This window comes from Purpureocillium lilacinum (genome assembly GCF_023168085.1).
Source record: "Purpureocillium lilacinum CBS 284.36 DNA, scaffold_2, whole genome shotgun sequence".
Lineage (NCBI taxonomy): Eukaryota > Fungi > Ascomycota > Sordariomycetes > Hypocreales > Ophiocordycipitaceae > Purpureocillium > Purpureocillium lilacinum.
In genome coordinates this window covers 6,154,324-6,172,528 of record NW_027072112.1, presented here as the reverse complement: position 1 = coordinate 6,172,528, position 18,205 = coordinate 6,154,324, and the positions used below count along the sequence as shown (strand labels likewise).

The window sequence follows — 18,205 nt, the reverse complement described above, 5'->3', positions numbered from 1 at the left end:
GCTGGCGGTAGTAGAGCGAAACGCCGCATCGGAAACGACAGGCGAGGTGCGTAGGTCAAGGGGGTACGCCGAGGAAGAGAGGTTGACTGCCCTGGGGAGGCGGACCGGGGCGCAGGTGGCAGGTCGGTAGCTGGGCAGCTGTCGTGACGTTGAGACGTTCCAACTTGTATGGATGCTGGACTTTTTGGTGGAGCGCAGTAATTAGGTGCGCTAAAAGGCGGGACCGAGCGGAAGCACACCTACAGCTCCAGAGGTGGAGCGGCAGGCTCATTTGGTTCATTGACGACATGACATCAAGGCTCAACAGCTTTCACCAGGCAAATTGCTCATCAATTGCCGTGCACAGTCGACTGTCAACCAAGGGCCAACGCAGGTAGGCAGATGTATGGCACAGTGGTCGATGGAGTAAATATATTGTCAGACTATCCACTACCTTGTCCCTGTAGCCAAACGCGTGACCACCATTGACAGGAAAGAAGTGCAGCTCGTGGAAACGACGACTTGAGCGAACCATCAGAGTGTGGCAGGTTCATAGCAATGGTTATCACAGATGAGACGAGGGACAGTCATACATCGTCTCATTTTGTATCACAGGTGAAACCAATGCCAAAGGTAGTGAGAGTGATGGACGTGAAGGGATTAAGTATATTGCCAAATCCTCATTTGCCTTCCACCGGTCTGGTCTTTTAATGAGTTTACTGCTAAGGCTTTGGGCTTTTCAGGTGGTGCCACTTGATTCCCTCTTGCTATCTAGGTAGAACATGAACGAGTGACTAGTCGTGCTTCGGGTCGATGGCATGGAGGGAAGTGCCGCAGCCAGCGAGGGAGAGGCCCGTGGACGTGGCACCCAAAGACGCCCTGCCTGGCGGAATACTGGGCAGGCTCTGCTGGGGTTCTATTCAAGCCAACGCGTCGTCAGGGTAGTGGAATATGGGATGCGAAAACGTTCCATCGCTGTAGTGCTTGATGACGGCAACCGTCTGGCCGCTCGCGGCCTGGGCAAAGTCGACCTCCGGACCATTTTCCAAGGCGCTGGTGTCAACAGGCAGATCGGTGCCATCGCGGTATCCCGTCCCGATGAAATACTTTTCTTTAGGGGTCGCTTCGCCTGTCACATCGGGCTGATCCCCCACAGCACCCAAGTCGACAGGGTGCGTGGCGACTGGTTTGTCGAGTCCGTAAGAGTGAATGCCTGCGAGGAAGCCTCAAGATTAGCCCAGGGAAGGCAACACACTTGGGGGACGTGTCAAGAATTTGCCTACGAAGCTTTTCGGCTCTGAACGTCTCCATATTGGCCGCGCTTGACCAGGTGACGGTCTCGCCGCTGCGGGCTGACTTGGTGGCCGTGCCATTGGTGACGGAGTCGCCAACATGAACGTCGGGATGGGCGTGGTCGTCGTTCGTGGAAACGACGTCGGGAGACTTGACCCAAAGATCATTGAGTGTTTTGCCGGCAGAGTTTGAGGGACCGAGCGCTTCGTTGAAGAAGAAATAGCTTTGAGTTGACCCCGAATGATTCTCAACTGTGATCTGGCGAGGGCTAGTTGCCATTTTGCAAAGTCTGCAAGGTCTCTCTCGACGATCTGGGGATCCGGAACAAGTTTTGGAAAGGAATGGCGAGGTGCTGATTGTGAAGAGGATATTGATGTCGGGTTCCGGGAAAAGTCTCCGCCCTCGACTTATTATACTGCGCCGAAGCCATACCGCCGCTATACTCCAGCCCGCTTTCCACAACATCGGACGAGGCAAGTTCTGATGCCTGACGTACACGCTGCCACATCTGTTTCGTCCCGCAGTGACCCCATGAGAGTATTCATGGTCCGAAAGTCGCCAAACGCTGTGCTAACCTGCCCTGAAGCACATGAAGTCGGGCGAGGGGTATACTAGGTATGCTGCGTACTGTGGTTGCACGACAGCAACGCGGTAGTCCTGATTCTGAACTCCGGAGCATGGCCGGCCCCCCTCCCCGGTATCACTTTGGTATATTCACAGACGAGGCGAACGATTAGCGATTAGCATGCCCAATCGAAAGACGGCTGTTCGGCCCGAGCTACATTTCACCGCATGCTGGACCGGATATTTGTCGTCGACGTGGAAGCCTGTCGAGCGGAGCTATGGCATGTCGCATGGCCATCCGTGTGATTGATGGCAGGTAGACAGTCAGGCAGCATGATCACTCATGCCGCTATAGACCTGGTCAGACCAGACGTGCAGAGGCGTAGTCTTCAGATGATTCAGATGACCGCCCGAACCATCCCAACCGCTGCTTCGGCTAGAACTTCAAGTTATTCGTCGGCTCAGTAGCACTGCGCGGCATCTCCGCCAGGGTAACCTTTTCATTCACGTGAATGGCCAAGATGCAATGTGACCGCCCTTGGATTGATAGGATTCAGGAAGCGACGCATCAGCCGTTGACCTCATGGGGACGCAATCATCCAAGTCCCAACAAAGGGCATAGATGGGACTTCCCCTGGACCACGGGAGCATGGTGCACCAAGCCCACGTCAATATTACATGGATTAGAACTAGGACCCGTAGTGACTAATTCGGGAGCCATCAGCTTATTAGCCAGCTACGGCAAATGGTTGCTATTCACATTGTTTCCAGGGCATTGAGGTGGAGCAAGTACGTCTCGAGGGCTATTGAAGTTTCAGCAAGGCAGCATCGCTGGACTCCCAGATCTGGCCGTCCTCAAGCGCCCGAACCAATACCTCATGTTTTTCGCTTCTCGGCTCAATGAGATAGGGAAACGGGGCAGGGGCGCTGATCAACCCGGCGGTAGGGCGCACCTCCACCTCGAGCTCTCGGCCCTCGCCGTCCGTCGCCCTTCGTATGTTGAATGTGGCCAGGATGCGAGCAATCGTGATGAAGAGTGTCTCCTGGCTGAGGAACCGGCCTGGACAGATGCGGCGCCCAAAGCCAAAGACATGATTCGACGGGTCAGACTCGTTGCGGGGAGGTAGGAATCTCTCTGGGTCGAAGACGGATGGGTCTGCGTATGTATCGGGGTCATGGAGGAACCACCAGAGCGAAGGAAGAAGGTACGCTCCTTTAGGAATACGAAAGCTTTCGTATACGACTTCATCGTCGGTCGCATGCGCGGTACCGATTGGCACGACCGGGAACCACCGGAGAGTCTCTTTGACAATCGCATTGATGTACGGCAGTTGATCGCGATCTTCAAAGCCGGGCAGCCGAGACGAGCCGACGACATTGTCAATCTCCCTCTGGGCCTTGCGCTGCACTTCCGGGAACAGGAGCATGGCCAACGTGAAGCTGGTTAGAGACGAGATGGTGGTATCGGCGCCACCGCCATACAAGATTGCTGCTGACTGCTTAATCGCCTCCTCGTCTTCTTTGCACAGCTCGCCGTCTTCACTACCATGGCGAAGCCGCTCGATGAGCGATGAGACGAACGAGGGTCGGTTGGTGCCGGCGGCCATGAGTTCCTGGACGAAGGAAAAGGGGGCGTCGTAGACTTTTCTTGTAACTTCGTACCACTCCCGCGCCGTCTTCTTGAAGCTTGCCCCCGGGAAGCCTTCGGGGAGATATCGCAGCTGCGGGACGATGTCGACCATCCACGCGAGGGGAACAAATGCGCTGGAGAAGTTGTCCATCATTTCCTCCACTAGCTTGACAAGGGGATCGGCCGAATGCGACTCTACAGCATAACCGTAGGTGATTTTCAAGATGATGGCACCTGTCTCTCTGCGTAAAATCGTTAGCGTGCTGCAACAGTACTCCAGAGAGGCTCTTTAACGATAAGAGCTGGCGACAAGACCCATACTTCTTATAATGGTCGCGAAGGTTTTCCGGCTTGGCTAGGATTTGTAATAGTAACCGCTTGGACTCGACGTCTTGTATGTCGCTAAAGGCCTGCGTCGCCTTCTTGGTGCCGAGCTGCTGATGCATGAACTTTCGGTGGCGTTTGGACTCGGCATTGTATTGTCTGCCGGGCAGCATCTCGCCGAACCCACACTCCTTGGCAAATGGCTGGTGCGGTCTTCCTGACGTTTTCAAGGAAGTCTTCTCAAGCAGAACCTCTGCCGCCTTTCTGTCGTGAAGTATGACCAGCGGCTGACCGAGGACGGTGACTGAGCTCAACGGGCCGTACATGTCCTTGTGCTTGAGCCAATGGAGGTATTCTGCCTCACCCGGTGGCGGCAGGTCACCGATATTGCCGACAAGAGGGAACGGCCACGGGCCCGGGGGTAGGCGACGATTGCGCTGGAAGTAGACATGGTAGAGGACGGCGAGACTGAGCGTCAACAGTACAAGACCAGTTTTTGAGTCGAGCGTCCATGTCGGTTCCATGATCGTGAGACGACTGGGCGGTCGATTAGGCACCTCTTGCGTTCGAGTCACCTTGACTAGCCATGGTCATGGGCACGCCGTTCTTTTGTATGTCAGCATTTGCCTGCTTGCGACAACGGAGGAAATCTGCATCGGGGTTTCGCGGTGCCTCGGTCCCGGACCGTCCCCAGGCGATTATCAAGCCAGACATCGGCAGAGTTTCGACCGCTGAGAAAACTAACAAGGTGCAGCTGATTGAGATCGGACGGTATATTTGCCCAATAGAACCTTCCGTAGTTGCATTTCCGCCATGCAGCGGGAGCAAGAAGCCTCACCGGTTGGGTATCTTCGCAGATACCCTGCATGGCGGTCCGTACTAGCCACGCCGTGTAACATCGGGGAACGGTACACGGCATATCCACGCAGGAAGCTTTTCGTCTTTGCAATTGAGGTCGGCTGGCTGTGTGACAGCTTGGGTTACACTTGCTTTTGGCAAGGTTTGTGGCCGTTGAGCAGTCGCATGACCAGCACTCTTTTCTCTCACGTCATTGCTCTGTCATTTCGTACGATGCCTGCTTTTGACTATCAAGTGCTCGAGGCCATGGGGAACGAACCTCATGTCATTGGTGGCGTAGATGTTCGCAGGCATGCAGCTCACATGCAGTGCTTACAGTTACGCAATGATATATACGTCTTGGCCTGCCCACTTCAATAATTTGGCCTGGCGTTGCCGCTTGTCGCAAGCGCTCGAAAGGGCGTATTATTCAAGGCCACAGCAGGGCTTAGCTCGTTGCTCTCGCGCTTTGCGGCGTCAACTCGTAGTTATAGGTCAGTATAACTTGCCTCAATCCCCGCTGCAAACGGTACATTGTTCAGTGACAGAGCGCGACCCCACCATAGACCATCAAGGCTCAAGCCCGCAAATCGCGGTGGTGGACCCTGGCCAGTCATTTTTCCACTTTTGGACGTCATCTCAGGAATGAGCAAAAAAGTTGGATCGCAAAGAATACGATTGTACAATCATGGTCGGATGCCAGTTACCGTAGGAAATCGCAAAATTCCAAGACGCAGTCTTTCGTGCTGCTGTATTTTGTCGATGTTCACTAGGCGTATGTTGCGATACTGGGGCTCAAGGAAAGCCCACCTCTGCTGTGCCTGCCTCTGTGACTTACTCGTCGCGCGTTTCCATAAAATTTCCATCCCACCTCGACTTCAAACATTCGCTCTACAACACATCGCTGTGCCACGCGAGGGTCAGCAACGGGGGCCACACACACAAACACAAGCCGTCGCAGAGGCCAATGTAGCCCCCCTAGCCGGCCATGACCCCCAAATACATCGACGCCAAGGTCCGGCCGCTCGCCAACAACACGGGCCTCGAAAAGGCCAGCCTCCAAGGCGCCGCCCGCGTCTACGTCACCAAGGATGCCTTCCTCGCCCTCACCTCTAGCAGCCTCGACAGCCGCGTGTGCCTCGTCGAGAAACTAGCCGCGCCTCCGAGCTCTGCCGCTGGCGCGGGCGCGGGCGCCGATGAGGGCAGCGCGCCGCCGCTGCCGCCGAAGCGCGAGGCCCTCCTCTGTGCGCATCCCCAGGGCATGAGCGCCAACGTCGTACAGATGACGCGCGCTTTCCTCGACGCTTCGGGTTTCAAGGTTGGTGACCAGGTGAGGATCGTGCTGGCCGAGAACCCCGCCGCGGCGGACGCCGAGGAGGTAATTGTCGAGGATGCATCCACAGATGAGGATAAGCTATCGGCCGAGGCAAGACAGTCTCCCAGCTGGAAGTTGTCTTGGGAATTCTCCCTCGGAGTGTCCATGAGTGAGTGGCCCTCAAACTGCCTAATGGCGTGATCTTCATTTAACGCCGCCACAGGTCGCGCTGAGCAAGTCTTCCCTGGCATGGTCTTTGAGGGCGTCAACGTAAACAAGTTCCGTCGCAATTTCAAGGTCGTGTCCGTCAACTCTCAGACCACCAACCTCGCTAGGTTCAGGCTCGCCTCCAGTGCTGTGCGCATCGTCCAGCCTGGTGAGTCTCTCGTCACGGACATTACACCGGCCGCGCCGGGAGGCGACCTGATCGTCACGGGCGTGCCCGGCCTGACGTCCCAGGTCAGCACACTCAACAAGTTCTTACGGGGTTTCACTCGGCCATTTTGGGTCAGGGACGAGCGCGAGTCGTGCGGCATAGTCATCCACGGTGGCCGCGGGACCGGCAAGACCTTCATTCTGCGGCGCGTCGAGGAGACCAACTGGGGCCGCGCCTACTGGATCAAGCCCTCGGACAAGCTCTCGACCCTGCGCGAGACGTTCAAGCAGGCGTATGCCTCACAACCCAGCGTCATCTTCATCGACGGGCTTGACAAGATCACCGCTAAGGACAGGACGAACCGCGAGTCCGTCATCGACACCCTCGGCGAGGAGCTTGATGCCCTGTCGGTTCATGCGCACTCCAGCGGCGCGCTTCCGCAGGTTGTCGTTATTGCTACCTGCCAAGACTGGATGAACGACGTTCCCGAGCCGCTACAGAAGCGCTCCCGATTTCGCAAGAACATTGCGCTCCCCATCCCCCGCGCCTCCGAGCGCCTCGAGATCCTCAACTTCCTTGACCCGCCGCTGCGCCCGGAGGACAAGGAGCGATGCCTGCTCAGCATCTCGCAGAAGACGCACGCCTACAACGGCGATGATCTTGCCAATCTCGTCCTCAACGCTAAGGAAATCCTCGGCACCCGGCTCGACGAGGAGCATGCCCAGTCAAATCACCATGATGAGTCGGATGACCGCGTCGCTACTGGCGCAGATGGGGCCGACCGGAAGCAGAAGCAGCACCAGAACTACCTTACACCAGACGACATGGAGGCGGCTCTGCGCGTCACCCGTCCCACGGCCATGCACGACATCAACCTCAAGCCACCGACTATCCACTGGAAGGACGTCGGCGGGCAGGAATCCCTCAAGCGCGTGCTGAGACGCATGATCAAGAACACAAAGAACTCGAACCCAGCGTCGGCGCGCGTCCTGCGTCACCCGCCCAAGGGTCTGCTCCTCTACGGACCACCCGGCTGCTCCAAGACGCTCTCGGCGCAAGCCATGGCCACCGAGTCGGGCTTCAACTTCTTCGCCGTCAAAGGCGCCGAGCTGCTCAACATGTACGTAGGCGAGTCGGAGCGCGCAGTCCGCACCCTCTTCGAGCGCGCCCGCGCCGCCAGCCCGTCCATCATCTTCTTCGACGAGATCGACTCCATCGGTGGGCAGCGCGCCGGCGGCGCTGGCGGAGGCTCAGCGTCGGCCTCACGCAGCACCGGCGCCGTCAACATGCTCACCACACTGCTCACCGAGATGGACGGTTTCGAGTCGCTCACGGGCGTCCTCGTGCTCGCCGCCACCAACCGCCCCGAGGCCATCGACCCGGCGCTTCTCCGCCCAGGCCGCTTCGACCAGGTCCTCTACGTCGGCGCCCCAGACCGCGCCGCCCGGGAGGCCGTCTTCGCCGTCCACCTACGCGGCCTGGCCCTTGCCCGTGACGTCGATGTGCCCGAACTCGCGCGCCTTGCCGACGGCTACTCGGGCGCCGAGATCAAAGCCATCTGTAACGAGGCCGGCCTCGCGGTCCTAGACCGCTTCGACGATGAGGAGGATCAGGAGCAGCAGCAGCCAGATGGGGACGCGACTCCTGCCAAGCTGGAGATTGGCATGGCCGACCTCGTGGCTGCCATTGACAGGACACCGAGGAACATTACCGCCGAGATGGTGGACGGATACGAGGATTGGAGGAGGCAGTTCAAGAGGTTGATATAACTTTACGAATAGACGGGCTCTGTACTTTGCAGAAGCAGGATATCATGAATGATATGTCGGGTGGCGTGAAGAAGTCGTCCAATACAGATTATGTCACATCACGAGAGCAAGAGACCAGAACCAAGTGTCATCGCTGCAAGGCCAGTCCATTCTTCCCCGTTCGTGAAGTGGTACCGCCACCAGGGACGCAGTCCCCAGCGAGGCACGAAGTTCGTGCCCGGTATGTCCGCTCGTCCACGCGTGGACTCATTACATGCATATGATACACCACCGCAGGGCAGGGCAGGGCAGGCAGCAACCCTGACTCCCGAAACTCGTAACCCAACCTTCCCATCGGACGAGGCCCGCCTGCCCACTCCGTCCCTAAGTCCCCCCATCAATCTCATGTCCCGGCTGTCCTTGCAGTCTACCCTTTCGTGGCGGCGACGCGCCCGCACTCGGTGTCGTCCCCCCGTCTCTATCCCCACGACCGCGCCGCACCGCGCTGGCCGCGCAGCCTCTACCACCAATTCGCACCACCTCCCCCGCGTCCCACCCCGGTATTCCCCAAGGAATGCCACGGCCAAAAATGAAAGAAGAACCAACACCCCAGGGTGATCTCACACACGAAACGCCGTCCCCCCGGAAAAAGAGAAGAAACCCCAGCCCGCTTTCCTTGCTGCTGCTGCTGCTGCTGCTGCTGCTGCTGCTGCTGCTGCTGCTGCTGCTGCTGCTGCTGCTGCTGCTGCTCTTCTCCCTACTCGAACGAACCCAACCGAGTCCCCGTCGTTCCCGGATATATGCATGCATCGACGTTGCCGTGCCGTGCCGTGCCGTGCCGTGCCGCTCCTATCAAATCTCTCAAAAACCCAAAAGCCCGAGAAAATCCGAGTCCGTTGATTGATGATGCCCGTACGCCGTCGCCAGAAAAACTACATGTCCGCCGAACCCCTAAGAGTCGTCGCCCGTCCGCGAATCGCCGCCCGTCTTGACCGCCGTGGAGAGGCTGATGGAAATCTTCTTGGAGCCGCCGTTGCCGCTGTTGGGGCTGAAGCTGTTGCGCCGAGAGCTGGCCCTCGGCGAGGCGCCCGGGTTGGACTCGGAGGAGCCGCTGCTGCGTCGCTTATTCTGCATTAGCTTGCCCAGCTCATCATCCTCGTCTTCCTCGCGGCGGCGCTTCTCGGACAGTCGCTCCGGCGGAGCTACAACGGTAGGAGCTACGGGCTCCTGGGTCGCTGAGGCGGGTTCGGCGGGAGCGGCGGTCGCTGTCGAGTCGGCGGCTTCGGTCGTCTTCTCTTCACCTTCGGCATTGCCGGTTTCGTCGCTGTCTTCGTCGGACGGGTAATCGACCAACGGCTTCGACGGAGTCTCGGGGCCGTTGGACGGCAGAGTTTTCACCGACTCCTCTTCGTGGTGCTCTTCCTCCTCGTCTTCAGGGTCCGACGTGTTCCAGTACTCCTCCTCGGCCGGGTCGACGGCAATGTGCTCCATGAGCCTTGCGTTCGGAGGAGGTTTCCTGGTGAGATCCTCCTCGCTCTCTAGGTAGTAGTCCATGTTGGCCGTGAAGCCCTGCGTTTGGTCGTAGCGCAGCACCAGGTCGCGAAACGTGGCCAGGTAGCTGAGGCTGACAAGGCGCTCGCGGTAGTTGAGGACCAGGTGTTTCACAAGCTCCTTGAGATTCTCCTTTTTGATGTGCTCGAACAGCTCCAGGGACGCGGAGCTGACCAAGTTGTCTCTCGGCAGGGTATCAATGAGCACATCCAAAATGGGGCCAAACACTCTTTTCTCCGTAAGATGCTTTGTGTAGAACTCGTCTTGGAGTCCGACAAGATATCGGATAAACCTAATTGACACTGTCTTTACGTTAGCGATGGGCATCGGGACGTCGTCCGCGTGCAATACTCACCAAGCCGCAAGTACTTCTCGGGGCTCTGCAGCAGCTGGCAAATCCGTTCTGCCAGATTGTTGTTCAGAACAAAGTGCTTGCTAAATCGATGATGTTGCCGAACAAAGAAGCACAGTATTTCCACGAGATAGGTGAACATGGAGGCCTGCTGCACTGAGAAGTTCATATCACTCCGGTCCTGGAGGTCAAGCAGTGGCTTGAACAGCTTCACCGCGGAGCGTTCGTAGAATCTGGTCAAGAAGACCTCCTGCTGCGGGTCCAGCGTCGACTGCGGCCGCGGCCGTCCTACAAATTCACCGTTAACCTTGGCAAAGTGCTCCGGGCCTTGCGGCGGCATGCCTTGGTCAAGGAGCACTTTGAGGGCCTCGGAGATTTGCGACTTGACTCCGAGATCGACCTCCACGAGCAAGAGGTCGATGAGGGAGTCCGTCAGGGACGGCTGATTCTCATTCGATTGTCGGTAAATCGTCTGTCGAATCATGTGCGGATCGTGGTCGATGATCGAAATCATGATGTCCGTGGCACCCACGCGGACCGCGACGTCGCTATGTCTCAGGCCGAAATGGATGACCTGGAGCAGGCCGTGTGCGATAAAGTTGTTGTACAGCGTCTGTCGGGAAGGCGGTTGGATGTTCTTAGCTATGGCGCAGCACTGCTGGATGAACAGCACGGCCTCCTTCCGCTTCTTCGCGTCGCGACGACGAGCATTGAAGATGCCAAACAACTCGGCCAAGAACGCAGAGTTGGACTGGAGGTGCTGAACAATGTCGACCTGGTTGAAGAAGATCAACGAGTTTAGGACCGAAAATGTGGGATCGTCGAGGATGCGGGCCAACACCACGTCCTTCAGGTACTGAAGTCGATATGTCTGGTGGATCTTCTGGCGCGTCTGGTCATCCTCGATGGGCACAACCTCCTTGAAACGGCCCCGGTTATCGAGCCAGTGGCGGTGGTTAGCCTTGTGGCTGGGGAAGTCCGGGTCGTACTCGAGGGCACCGACAACGCCGAGAACACAGTCGTCCGACACGGCATGCTCTATAATGGTTGTATCGTTGAGAAGAAGAATGGTCTTCATGATGTTGCAGAGTCGGTGCAGGTCGGGTAGGCTTTCGAGGTCTTCCGCCATCTCGACGAGCGGGATGAGCTTGCCAATGTAGTCTTCCGCCATGATGGCCTTGGCGAGGCTGTCACGGCCTGTGGGCGAGGTGGCCATCATGCGCATTGCCGTCTCAATTTCGCCCAAGTTTCCGAGTTCGGCGGCTGGGAGGCTGATGGTTGCTCCGGCGTCCATGGCGAGATCATCGGAAAGGTCATCTGAAGATCGGTCATGTCAGCATCGACGCGAGTAGCGCGGGGGCCCGGTGCTACGTACCGACTATGGCATTGTTCTGCAGCGCGGTTTGGATGTTGCTCACGAATCGCCTACGCGAAAAGTCAGCACTCAATCATCACCAAGCCTACCCCATTGGTTGCGACTAACCATATCAACGCGCAGCCCTCGGCCTCCTGGAAGCTGAGGGCCATGTCAACGCCGCTACTGGGCTCTTGCCAGACGATGAGGGTTTCTGCGCGACAGGTCAGTAGGATATTCGGACGACAAGGGTCCAGCCTAGTGACTTGCCTTGCTGCTTCTGGAATCCATCTTCCTTGAGAATTTTGGTCTCTAACAGGATGCGTTCGGGTTGATCTTCGGATTCGACAATGACGCGCGGGTCCTTGCGGCCATCGTCGGTCTATGTTGGCAGGGCACACGATCAGCTCACGCCAGCACAGACGAGGGCGGGGATTGCGCAGCGGTGGAGATACGTACGTTCACAAAGGTCGCGGTGCAAAAGCCGGTGCCGCGATCGAACCAGTCATTGTTGCGCAGCTCGTAGACCTTGACGCGCCGCTTATCCGTCGCCTGATGAGGCACCGGCTGTGCCATCATCAACGGCTCGGAGTCCCCCTCCGTGGCGAGCTGACTATAGGCGACCAGGTCGGGGGCGAGTTCGAGATGCTGCTGGAGGGAAAGCTCGGATGCCGATGTCTCGTTGTGGCTGAGGATGGTAAGCGCCGCCACCTTTGCCTCCGAGTCTGCAGTCGCAGACTGAGCGCGAAGACGTGGACGCGGAGAGGAGAGGCGGGACCGATGACCCGTCGAACAGGCGGGCGGGCGGCGGGATGCGCGTGCGTGCGTGCAGGCGTGCAATGAGATCCTTGCGCAGAGACGGCGACGGCGATGGCGACGACGGCGAGGGGCGTCCGCGACTGGCAAAGGTGACGTATCGACAGCTCAGCGCGCCATGCAAAATGGGCCGGCCCCCAAGACAATTCAGGCTCGGGCGGAGATGGGTCGGCGGGATCGGATCAGCGCCAGGCCACGGCAGGGTCGCAATTCGCAGCGCGGGTGGCACAGCGCAGCGCGGAGCGCGACTCGGGCGGCGGCGGCGGTGGGCGCGGGGATGCAAGCGAGCGACCGGCGGCGGCTGGCACGCGGGTGCAGAGCGAGGCGCTTCGTTGGATGGGGCTGGAGGGGCGCCGACGAGGTGAGGTTGGTGTCGCGGGTCGGAATGACTGAGGGATGATGACAGGTGAAGTGGGCGAGCAAAGCGCGTGACCGGCGGCGCCAAGTGTTGGAGGAGTTGGGTTTAGGCTGCGCCCTGGGCCTGGGGGGGGCCAGTTAGGTGCCCCTTGGGCCTGGCCTGCCTGGGATGCTGGGGTCGCGGGCCTGCAGCGCCTGGGGGAGCGCCTCGCTCATCCACTGACTGCCAGCGCCGCTGGGGCGGTCGGCCGTGGCAAGTGAGCGGCGGCGGCCACTGATTGGGCGGTCGCGGCTGGGGTTGGGGCTGATGAGGCTGCACCGGCGCCCAACTGCGATGCGCCGCACGGGAGTCGGTGAAATTTGGCCAGTTGGCCCTGTGGCTGGTGCAGACTTTTTTTTTGCCTCTGGCACGCAGGCTGCGAGGCGAGGCGCGGCGCGGCAGCGAGCACGCCACCCCGTATTCTGTACTAGTCACGTGATATCCAAACCCCTGACTCCTGAGTCCGCCCCGCCTTGGCCAGTGCTTGACGCCGCAACGTCGATCCGTTGATGGTTGGGTTAGCTTCCGTTCCAGGAACCATTATGCTCGCTGATCGCCACATGGCTGATGGATCACTGGGCATTGTCTATTCTCGATTCAAGGCCGACTCCACGTCTTGAAAGTGGACGACGGCGGCGAGCCAGTCATCAAGCACTGCTCGTCTGTCCGTGCCTGTCCAATGCGTCCGTCCGCCTGTCAACTTTGCATACCGCCAAGCATCTTGGCTTGCGCGACTGCTCCCGTGGCTCGCCTTGCGCTGTTTCGTACTTTGATGTTGTACAGTAAGTAGCTGCAACTAAAGAGAGGCGGTCATGCGGCCCGAAGCTGTGATCACTCGCACTTGGTGCAAGCCATATGCTACCTACCTCGTCCTGCGCCCTCACTACTTGTGCCATCCTTGGCACTACCAAGGCGTATCCTTTCACGTCTGGGAATCTGATCACGTCACATTTCACATCAGATAGGGGCCATGGACACCGGACCGACTATGTGTGCGATGCGTGCCTCGCTCAAAGGGACAACCCGGCGTTGTGTCCCTCCCGTTGTAGCAGCCCCTCGAATACCGTGATCTGGTTGAGCGGGCGGAGAAACGTAAATCTCGACCGCGGACTGCTTGACCTCGACCACAGGTCCAGACAGTCCAGCCGATGCACGCGCTGTGCCAAGTTCCACGGTATGACCACGAGCCGTCTTCTCTTCGTGGCTCGACGGCTCTCGTTCGCCAGCTGCCGCGAGACAGCGAGGCGCAGATTGTCCGCAACGCGACCCCAACGGCGACGTGCAACCCGATCATGATAACAGCTGCCGGGAGTCACACAGCCGCGGCGTTATCTCGCTCCACCTGAATGTTGCGGAACTGGCCGTGAGCACTACTGCAAATAGTGTCGAGGACAGCACAGTACGACACAGCACCACCCTTACTCGCGGGGACGACCATGTGGGTGGTTGACAGGACAGTCGGGCAGTCTGCGTATCGTGCAGGCCATCACCTGCCGGTACCTCCCTGTCCCTGCCCTCCGGGAGAGTCGATGACGAGCCCGGTGACAGCGATTGCCACTCACCGGGAGGCCTACCGCTTGTGCGACGTGAGAGTAGCGTTCGCAGCCCGGCCAAGCATCGCCAGCGCCGGCCCCGCGATTTATTGATCACACTGCAGACGGCACGACCTGAGTGGCCACCGGCTTCCCACTCGCACCATGGCCGTCGTGATCGACTCTCGTCCCGGATTGAGGTCCAGGCCTCTCGCTTTGGACTCTTGGAGTTTGGCGCGCCCGTCCCAAGACCAGGCCCACCCGACAAGGTGCGCCGGAGCCGCAGTGAAAGCGCCTACCGGGGCCCCGGCTAGGCCCAGATTAGCATCCATTTTTGCGTCCAACGAACGGATTGGGGTTGTGGAAAATAGGTCGACCTGGCAGGTAGCTAGCGGCGGTCCCGGGCGGGCCACGAGCCGCTGTGGAGCGTTCGGGGTTGCCCTGAGCGTGCGATCCGCGGCGGACGCTTACCGCGTTGGTGTTTTGTTGAACTGTCCACCTGGGCTAAGGAGCAGCCGTGGTGATCCTGGGGGGATCACGGTGAAGCACTGGTGAGAGGATAAGGAAAGGAAAGAGACAGGGATGCATCAGGCAGTGCTGAGCTGTCAAGGTGTTGCGTTGAGCGATCCGGCCGGGCGCGTATCGGCGGCCACGGCCGGTCTTTTCCGTCTGCCGCAGCCGCAGCCGCAGCAGCCCCTGTTTGTTCTCCGTTTGGCAACCGCCGATCTCAACGGAGGCAAAACGAAGTCCCGTTTGCTTTGCTTCGCCCACCGTGCAGCACAATCTCGTTGCGGCAGTCCGTGCCCTGGGGGCTGGCCGTTCACTCTCCGCGTCCTCGGCCTCGGGATGGTGATGCCGCTGCAAGCAGACCTGGACGATGCGATGCCTGCGGGTCGCCCCCGGGCCAGCGTCGCATTTTCCTACGCCGGACCACGCACGAAGTGCAGGGAGACGAGTTGCGCAGAGCGGAGTGGTGTCTCGAGGCTGATGACACCATGCAGCAACTATCGACAGTGGTACGTGTACAAGCGCCCGGGGTCATGATGCCCGGCGCGTGGTCTTGGGTAGCATGCCGAAGCCGCCTGCGGACGCGGCGGCAGCAGCAGCAGCAGCAGCGTGGGACCTTGTCGTGTCGCGGCCTCTGAGGCAAACGGTGAGACGGGCCAGAGTGGAGTCGCGCGCTGCGATCTGGAATCTCAGCCGGCGATGCAGAGCGCCATTGCTGCACGCACGCAGGCAGGCATGGCTGGATGGCAACCCCCAGCGGATATGGATGGGGCGGCGCACAACGGACGGGCGACACAAAAAAATTATGCGACATGGGACAATGGACGACGCAGGTCAGCGCCTAGCGTGCGGCTGGACGACAGGCGGCCGCTGGGATCCGATACGCGAACATGGCATGAAGGCAGGCAAGCCAGCCACCAAGCCACGTCGCAAACTCCTACAGCAACGACGAGCACAACACGGTGCAGGGCCGTGCATCAGGTCCCGTCGTTGTTGATGCCATGTCCACCCATGCCCTGAGAACGACGGGCGCATCCCCTCGGACTGAGTCCATCCCAAAACACCGAACCCCTCTCGCGCTATCAGTGCCCGCCGCCGCCGCAGCTGCAGCATCCGGCGCTGACCCCCAGGCACAGGGACGTTGAGAGCGCCTTCACGGCAGGCATGGGCCGGGGGGCTTGGAGGCTCCCTCGTCCAGTGCGTGTGGGCGCAAAAGCAAGCGGCTTAGCGGGTGCCATGGCGCGCTCGGGTACCTTTTTGGTGCCCGTCCAGTGGCAGGAACCTCGAGCAGTTGAGAGTCCGGCGAAGTCAAAACGACAATACGAGGGCCCCAGCAGTTTCGACTTGCATGCAGCCCGCTAGTGACTGGCAAGCGACAACAAGAGGCCCAAGAAAATCTGGTACTCCCGCGGGCGCTGTCGCTTTCGAGAGGGGGGACCCTTGGCGACGCCGAACTGCGTCCATCTTTGCTGGCCGGAGCGACGATTCACGAGATGCCTTTTCGTTGGCCTCATGCGGCGTCGACGCGGCTGTGACGATCCGAACTGGCAGCCAGCCAGCCAGATAGGCATGTGATAAGCAAGCCCGCCTTCAGCCCGCTTCGTCATGGCGAAACGCCGTCTGGCCAGGGCCTGGCCGTGGCGGCCTGCGCGTGCCCTCCCGGATTGCTGGTCGTCAGCCTGTCGAACGGTGCGAGAAACGTGGCTGCGGCAGTCTGACCCGCCAATGGACAGCGGCAACGGTCGCCGACGACAGCTGAGGACTGTCACTGGCCCGGGGCTCGCGATAGGCAGTGCCAGATGATGGTGGTGGAGGTGGTGGTGTACTGGTGGTTGTGGCACCCAGCACCAAAACTGGCCCCTCCATCGCTGCGGCATGTATGCTGTGCCTGCCCGCGATCTCAGGTAAATGAAAAAGATAAAATAGAAACAAGATACAGAGCGACATGGGGCCGGGTCCGGGCCGCCGTGTGGGATGCCTCACCCCCGACCGAGCAATCACAGCGGCCGGCTGCTACCTTAGCGAGTGCTATCATGACGTGTATCAGGCGCGAGCTGCGTGTGAGCCTGCGAGCCTGTGAGGCATGGCATGGACAAGGTCTGCACGACAAGCGCACACGCCGGCCCAGTCTCACCGCAGGGCCGGCCCAGCGAACGCCTTCGTTTGTCGGCCAGCACACGCACCATGGGCTTGCCTTGGTAGGGGGGGTCCGACGCCATGGATCGCTCGCTGCAGGGCATCAACCATGTAGCCTGATGTAAGGATGTACGAAGTACAGCTTCACGATTCCATGTGCGCGCGGGTACCTGGTGCCAGCGTCTGAATCGTCCGTGCCGTTGGTATTACCGTCGTACCACCAGCAGTCATGCTCGTCACCATCGATCGTCTTACCTTATTGTCCAACAGCCCTCCGCGTTTCTTTTCCTGCCGTTCCCACTGGTCGACGCCGCCAGGTTTACTTTGGCGTCAGCCGCCGTCAATGCCCCGGCCCCTTTGCCGTGCCTCCGCCCTCTTGCCCTGCCGCTTGGCTGGATGGCTGGCTGGCTGTGCCTGGTTGTCCTCGTATTTCTAGTCAAGCCCTCCCTGTCCGTCCAGATCGGCACTCCTCGCCGTCGCCTCCTCGGGATCTTCCAGGTTTGTTCTCTCCTTTTCGTTGCCCATTATAAGAGGAGCAAGCGTCCTTGTGTCCGGGTCTCGCGTTGCTCGTTTGCGGGGTTGGACCGCAAGCATCAAGTCGTTGTCGTCGTCGTCGTCGTCGCCGTTCGAGAACCCGGCCCCCCAATACTACCTACCTACTTTCAGCCATTGCCGCCGTCTTCAGCTCAGCTCGATACCCGACGGGCCATTGTGCTTGCGGTGGTGCGTGGCCCGGCCGACCTTGTACCTTAGCCTGGCCTTTCCATTCCATCGTCTCCGCACCAAAAGGCCCAGAGACACGGTCTGGCAGGTCCGCCGCTCGGTTCGCGCTCCGCAGGTGCCGAGACCAGGCCCTGGTGCAGGGCTAGCCTCTGTTGATTTGCTGTGCTGTCCAAGTACGGGAATACAGTAGAAGGCCAGTAGCCTGGGCTCGAGTCCCGGTCAACCGCAAGACACGACTGCGTGTGCTTGTACTAGCAGGCCTAGCACCAACCACTTGCTGGCCCTGCTTACCTCCCTATTCCAGAACCAGGCAAGCAACAGCAGAGCCCCTCCCTCCTTCCCAGGCCACCATCTTCGATTTACCACAGAGCACCTGGCAAAGCTGGGCACCTGCGAGTTGGCCGCGCTTGCCTCGAGTTGATGAAAAGGCCCGTCTGGCCGGCCTCGCGTCCTTGCTCAACACCTCTTCGACTCCTCACCCCGCCGACTTCACACAACTCTCTCTTTCCGTCTCCGTCTCCGTCCCCGTCTCTCTCTATTTCTCCCTCTATCCTCCGCCCTCCCCACGCTCTTTGACCCCCGGGCCCGTTTGGCTTGACACGCACGGAACGGGACACTGCACAGTCAGTGGTCGGACCGTTCTGCGACCGATCACGCAGCAGCTAAATCCGGATTTGGCTGCGACGAATCCCCTGACCCTTGGCCGCCGCCCGCTGAGGCTGATAAACAGCTGAGCCCGCACGTCTGTCTGAGGCCTCGCTTTGCGTCTGG

The 18,205-nt window shown here is 59.7% G+C and overlaps 4 protein-coding genes across 4 annotated transcripts; 1 reads left to right on the top strand and 3 right to left on the bottom strand.

Annotated features, from left to right (window-relative positions):
* Positions 1-899: 899 nt before the first annotated feature.
* On the bottom strand, positions 900-1,551 carry PLICBS_003651 (uncharacterized protein; the record flags this gene model as incomplete). The annotated part of the gene is made up of 2 exons (XM_018323413.2): positions 900-1,192; positions 1,263-1,551. 2 exons carry the CDS (start codon positions 1,549-1,551, stop codon positions 900-902), a joined length of 582 nt encoding a protein of 193 aa, XP_018178643.2.
* Positions 1,552-2,639: 1,088 nt separating this feature from the next.
* On the bottom strand, positions 2,640-4,314 carry PLICBS_003650 (uncharacterized protein; the record flags this gene model as incomplete). The annotated part of the gene is made up of 2 exons (XM_018323412.2): positions 2,640-3,708; positions 3,788-4,314. The coding sequence occupies 2 exons, from the start codon at positions 4,312-4,314 to the stop codon at positions 2,640-2,642; spliced, it is 1,596 nt and encodes a 531-aa protein (XP_018178642.2).
* A 1,301-nt stretch (positions 4,315-5,615) lies between these two features.
* PLICBS_003649 (AAA+-type ATPase) lies at positions 5,616-8,087 on the top strand (the record flags this gene model as incomplete). Its single annotated transcript, XM_018323411.2, has 2 exons — positions 5,616-6,111; positions 6,166-8,087. 2 exons carry the CDS (start codon positions 5,616-5,618, stop codon positions 8,085-8,087), a joined length of 2,418 nt encoding a protein of 805 aa, XP_018178641.2.
* Positions 8,088-9,017: 930 nt separating this feature from the next.
* On the bottom strand, positions 9,018-11,899 carry PLICBS_003648 (platinum sensitivity protein; the record flags this gene model as incomplete). The annotated part of the gene is made up of 6 exons (XM_018323410.2): positions 9,018-9,919; positions 9,973-11,286; positions 11,345-11,394; positions 11,453-11,509; positions 11,590-11,705; positions 11,783-11,899. The coding sequence occupies 6 exons, from the start codon at positions 11,897-11,899 to the stop codon at positions 9,018-9,020; spliced, it is 2,556 nt and encodes an 851-aa protein (XP_018178640.2).
* Between the last annotated feature and the right edge of the window lie 6,306 nt (positions 11,900-18,205).